The 6,065-nt window shown below is 37.5% G+C and overlaps 1 protein-coding gene across 1 annotated transcript; it reads right to left on the reverse strand.

The window, feature by feature from the left end:
- Positions 1 to 273: 273 nt before the first annotated feature.
- On the reverse strand, positions 274 to 3,670 carry LOC110160266 (ladderlectin-like). Its single transcript, XM_055156454.1, has 9 exons — positions 3,649 to 3,670; positions 3,484 to 3,575; positions 2,001 to 2,069; positions 1,873 to 1,917; positions 1,466 to 1,504; positions 1,285 to 1,391; positions 1,093 to 1,212; positions 616 to 727; positions 274 to 543 (listed from the first exon to the last, which is right to left on the reverse strand). The coding sequence occupies exons 2-9, from the start codon at positions 3,536 to 3,538 to the stop codon at positions 479 to 481; spliced, it is 612 nt and encodes a 203-aa protein (XP_055012429.1). The 5' UTR covers positions 3,539 to 3,575; positions 3,649 to 3,670; the 3' UTR covers positions 274 to 478.
- Positions 3,671 to 6,065: the final 2,395 nt, after the last annotated feature.

A 6,065-nucleotide genomic window follows, 5' to 3' on the forward strand; every position in this document is an offset into this window, starting at 1 on the left:
GTTGCCTCATCATAGACATGTCCCAGTGGTGTCACCTGCTTGTCTCTGAGGAGATATTCAGTTTAACACAAGATTCAAGATTCACACGAGTGTGAAATTTGTCTTGGGTTATTCACTGATGCTGCCATCATTGCTGTGCAACACCACACTGTGGAACATCTCAGCAACCCCTCCATGGAGAGGAGCAGATGAAGGACACTTCTCCCAGAAAGGGAACATCTTTAAGTAGTTATTCATCTTAATTTAAAATATGATCAAACGGAGCCATGTTTGAATGCTTGAGCGTTTTAATCACATTTGACAGAAAAGAAAAGTGAAGTTAAAGCAACTTTCAGATCCATTCCTTCTGCTCTTGAGTCACATGACCTCAGAGCAGACCACCTCTAACATCGGTCTTCATTTTATGTTTTTTCTTTGGATATATATTGCATGAAAAAGTGAAAAGTATGATTGTTAATGTGAACTCAGTAGTTCATAGCTACTTTTTTTCACAGATGTAAGGGAAGCTTTGTTTGCACTTCTGGTCGTCCCAGCACTTGGCTCCTGTAAATGGTAAAGTTGTAAGTCATAATAATCACCAAAAGATTTAAAACCTGATCGATTAAGAATATTTACTTGTCCAGTTGATAATAGCGCAGTCCTGTCTTCCATGGTAGTTGTTGGGTTCTCCACGGCACCAGTTTGCATAGACCAGGCGTTCACCATTTATCCAGAACCAAAACCTATCCTAAAAATAGAAAATACATAAGGGTTAGGGGTTAGTAATGAATGAAGAAGGAAATAATTGTTTCACTTTGATTTCAAAGTTCCACTATGTAGCTTTTCTGGTGGAGAGTGTGATACTGATTTGCCTGGAACATAAAACGTATCTCCATGCAAGTCTCAAGTTACAGATCTGATCTGTGGAGAGGTGACCCTGCTCACAGAAAAACACATGGATGGACTGTATATTTTGGCTATTTTGGCTACAAACAAAAACACCTGTAATTAAAGACATGCACAGTTTAAAAACATACTGTGAAACACTCGTACAACAGAAAAGTTCCATAGTCAACCTTTAACCAAGAAAGTTTTGAGGTTGCTATTACTAACATATTGTGCATCAGAGAATCCAATCCAAGCCGGGTCTCCCTGGGCAAGTCGTTTCAGAAAAGAGTTCACAACACTGTTGTGAACTGTGGCGAGAGTTCCACCAAGTTGCAGGCAGTGGTTCTGAGTAAGAAAGCAGTAAATGAGATTATTAAAATGCACACAATAAAATCATGCACATGAAACTGACTTTACCTGAGCATAAGCCCAAGGCCGTCGATAGGGCAGATATATGTAGTTACGCCCCCTGTAGTTGTACCACACTCCAGGCCTTAGAGATCCAATTCTGTCGCATTTATGTCCTGAGCATTAAAAAGCAATTCATTTAATAATGGTTATGTAACAGACCAAAATATATAAAGAAAATGATGCTTACCCCTTGACTCGGCATTCTTTTCTTGAGCCAGAGAGTTGTCTACAGTTGAAACACCAAATCATAAAAGTTTTATTGACAAGACAGATATTGGGGTGTGTGAAGAGTAAGAGAGACATTCATTCATAGAGTCTAGCAGGTGTTCTTTGACCAAAGCCCTAAAGGCCAAAGTGCAGGTCATTTTAAATGTATATTATGCTTTTGTCTGCTTTGTAGCTATAATCTATGACATCTGTGAATCAAGATATTATATTGGGGCTGTTCTAAATCACGTATTTGTTCTAAAACAAACTCATGAAAGGAAACAAGTCCACTGACATCTGATTGAAAACTGGAGGAGGAAAAGGAGAAAACCAAGCTAACATGGTTGCAAGCTCTTCTTGAAGTTGTGTGTTTATCCAGAAACTGACCTTCACTCATTTCAGCGTCATCGATATCGTCTGATTTCATCTCATCTGTAAAATCAACATGTTAAATTTTGTTATTGTTTTTTTCGATGATTTCTGTATTTGTTGTTTTATGATGGCTGCTCACTCACCCGAGCTGTTCAGTTGGTCTTCCTCTGCAAGTGAGTCCTCAGGCAGTTGTGGCTCAAACTCAGGTTCATCTTGAATAAAACATTTTTAAAGGAGTATTATTCTTCTGTGGGGTATTAACTGCTAACACATAACATATTTGGATTATCATGTTACCTTATTGTTTTAAAATATGTTATATTCACCAAAATCTATGTTTTTGACACTCTGAGTAACCCCTCCCTTTCCTCTGTGTGCTTAGTCACTACTAACACTACATTACAGTCAGCATGCATTCTGTTAAAGAAACTACTGCACATCAGGTTTGTGAAGTTGTAGTGTTTTGTGTCAGACCTTTGTATATTTATTGAAAATTGCTGTGCAGGAGCATGGGTGATGTCAGCTTGTGGCCTGAGCACTGACTAGAGTCGTACAACTAACCATAAGGAGGGTTCGATTAGGGCCCAGGGGCGATCATTAGATCAAACATGTCGTCTAAATCCTCTTCAGGCATGTTTTTGATCAGGAAACAATGTTTTAACGTCAAAAGCTCCCAAAAGTCGATTTGCATAATACCCCCAATGAGGACTAAATTTGCAAAGGTCCAGTTAGGATTATTTGACCTTCTGTGTTGATTATACTTTAGAATTGTAAGTACAGACCTCTACTTATTTCATACCTTGACAGTTTCAGGTGCGCTGTTGTGTCTGGTCAGCTGATTTAAACCATCTCCAGTCGTACAGACTGTAAATCAGGATGAGAGGACATACCAACTTTCTCACATGTGGGATACAGTTCAGAGGAAGTGGGACCTTAGGGGCACTGTCGTCCTACTGCTCCGAGGAGAAAAACTGCGCTAAAATCAGTTTAAATCAACTGACCAGACATGACACAGCAACCTCACCTGACACTTCTGAGGAAGGTGGCAGATTGCAGCTGAAACTGTCAAGGTATGAAATACATAGAGGTCTGTACATAAGAATCTAAAGTATATATCGGCAAAAGCCTCCACTTTTTAATGATGACTTGCTCTTCAACTTGGTCTGAAACTTAGGATCTTCTGAATAATATAATATAATAATCTGCAAAATATATATTTTTTAAAATGTCATTGTGCCATCTACAATGCAACAATTCGAAATTGACAATTATATTATTGTTAATCATGATCAGCACTACACAGATTCTAAAACACATGCCAGAAGATGTACTAAAGCAACAAAGCAAAATGGCCAAATAGAACGAGCAAATTGTATTTTTTATCAATAATACACAAACAATGAATCAGCATATTTTGCCCTTATCTGGTCATGTACAATAAAAATAATCCACTGACCATTTGACAACTAAAATTCTTGTTAGTGTTAGTATTAATTCTGTGGAGCCATTCCTGCTTTTAGTCAGATGCTTGTTTCTTTGCTGGTGTCCTCCATGCTTGGAATTTTTATTCCTTTCCATTTCATTCCAAACAGTTGTACACTTACAGCATATAATTTAAAAACTCACCTTGTCCATGGGCCACTGTGGCACATAAGAGGAGAAACACCACCAGCAGTTTCATGGTGAAGTTGAAGCAGCAGAAGTCTGACGACGAAACCCTTAAATAAAATAATATAATAACATAATATATTATAATATGTTTTGTATTAGAAAACCATAAATATGACCAACCTTCACTTTCTTGTCCGTGGTACTGACTTGGACTAAACTCTCATCTTATATATCCTAGCCCTTCAGTGCAACTGATATCACAAGTTTATTCTTGTTATTTGACATGTAGATTCAATTTCATTACAATATCGGACTAATATTTGATTTAATACGCTCCATGGAGTGATACAGATCAAGTCAACTTATTTAGAAGCAGTTGGGTTTTCTCTGTTTGTGTATTACTTAGGATAAATAATAAAATTGTCAAGAGAACATTATTAAATTCTTGGTCCAGTCTCACCTCACTTGTGAATCAGTATATAATGTGAGAGACTTCTGTCCCTGCAGTGTGCATTTTTAGCCTTCTGGTCTTCAAGAACGGTTTTAAACAAAAACATTTATATTCCTGTTTTTACTATTAAATTGGTCAAATGGACACCTGGGACATTTCTTGTATAAAACTGGGACAAATTACAGATTAGGATAAATCTGCTGGGGCAGAGGACACAGGGCTCAAGACTGGAACTGTCTCAGATAAATAGGCCCATCTGGTCATCGTAGCATTACCTGTAACTTGTGCGTGCTTTTCTGATGGAGGGTCTGTCCTCTCGAGCAGAGGTCTTCAACGGGGGTCATGGAGTTACTGCAGGGGGTCGTGAAATCTTTGGTTGATTAGACTTTTTTTTATATATACATATATATGTATATATAAAAAAGTATATATATATATATATATATATATATCTTCAGTTTTGAAGGATGAGGATGAACTGTTTTTCAGTGGATTCTGTCTGTGTGCTCCTTCATCACATCTGTCTCTCTCTCTTCATTCCCTCGTCTGTTGCTCCCTGTCAAACTGCGAACATGTTGGCCTGGATTATGTCATTTCTTCCCAGGCTCGCATTAACCAGACTATGGAGTCTGCAGCCAGCCTCCTCTCTACCGACGGAGGGGGGGGGGGGGGTTCCTTAATTCAGACCTGAATCAGCTTTGGTCAGAGGCTTATTTCTGCCATGGAACGACTTGAGGCTTAAACTGGAGATGGAGCTATTTTCAGCTCAGGATTTCAGGATAAGCCTGAACTTGTTAAGCGACTTCAGTGAAATATCCCCCCAGTATTGAATGTACAATAACAGAGCAGTTATGTTTATACAGGACACAAGGCCCAGTTTGATATATACATATATATATAGAACACAATTGTATGCCATTTATATTGTAGGGGGGTCCCTAGCCTGAAAAACATTGAAGATGTAAATAGTACAAAAACGACCACACAACTCACACAGTGTTTTATTTATTCAACAACAGTGCACAGAAAACATTTATCTCAGAGAGAAATGATGCTCTTTGCCAGATTTAGCTACAAGCTACTTTCCATCTGCAGTCCTTGGGGGGTTACAAAATACATTATTTACATGATTACATTAGACCAACTCTAACAACATTTGATCAGTCTCCTTAAGATAACCACTATCCAAATCCTTATTAAACATTTAAAACATTCCAAAGTAATTCATTCCAATTACCATAAATACAAGATTTCAACTTCTTCATTATCTTCTAAAAATACTTTCATTTGTTTCATTGTTATCATTCCCCTCTGAAATGTGCACTTGCCAAATTCATCTGTAGTATTATCCTCTAAAATTCAATTCATCAACAACATCACCATCAAGTGTCATGTTTAGAGCAGAAGTACGACCCGAAACACAAGACTGCATTTCCAAAATTGTTTAATAAAACAAAGAATGACCAAACACAAAAATGCAAACAGATGTGAAAGTGATAATGACAAAATTAACCAACAAAGGAGAACAGAGGATATATATGCACACAAATGAATGAGACACAGGTGAGACACATGAGGGCGGCGCAAACAACCTGGACAACAGAAAGTAAAACTCAAAGCACACATGGCTAGAGAAATACAAAATAAAACTGGGTCAAGAAAAATAAAATAATTCTATCAAGATTAACACATGACATGATATCAAGACAAATGTCATTAATCAAACACAATACATTTACATCTACACAGTACATTTATAGTACAACCAGTCAGAATGTTTAAATGTTTGAAAAAGCCTAATGTTGGCACGCCTGCTGCTCAGAAGTCATCATTTTAGCCCCTGACAGAAAGTGTGGGAGTTAGTGCAAGTTTTAAGTAGGGGTGTCAAATTATCACGTTAATTGCGATTAATTAATTAGTCATATTTAGCGCGTTATGTTTTTTAATCGCGTTAATCTCATTTTTAATCTCTAACTTTACTGTTTCTGTATGCGAGTTGCTTTATTATAAAACCTGTTTTTATGTGTTGTTGGGCCAACAACACACTCCAAAAAAACACATTTATAATTTTTTTTTATTTCGGTAATTCCACTCATTGCCGGAAACCCACACAAAACGCGCGCAGTAAGAGCGACGTCATGTTCAA

This window comes from Boleophthalmus pectinirostris, unplaced genomic scaffold (genome assembly GCF_026225935.1).
Source record: "Boleophthalmus pectinirostris isolate CB_2022bp ecotype Guang Dong unplaced genomic scaffold, ASM2622593v1 HiC_scaffold_20, whole genome shotgun sequence".
Classification (NCBI taxonomy): Eukaryota; Metazoa; Chordata; class Actinopteri; order Gobiiformes; family Gobiidae; genus Boleophthalmus; species Boleophthalmus pectinirostris.

Bases quoted from the DNA above. Each gene is read 5' to 3' on its own strand.
- LOC110160266 (XM_055156454.1), bottom strand. From the start codon at position 3,538: ATGAAACTGCTGGTGGTGTTTCTCCTCTTATGTGCCACAGTGGCCCAT. The intron at 2,070-3,483 runs GTGAGTTTTTAA...GTTTTATTCAAG, and splicing joins CACAGTGGCCCATGGACAAG to ATGAACCTGAGTTTGAGCCA. The intron at 544-615 runs GTAAATATTCTT...TACCATTTACAG, and splicing joins CGCTATTATCAACTGGACAA to GAGCCAAGTGCTGGGACGAC.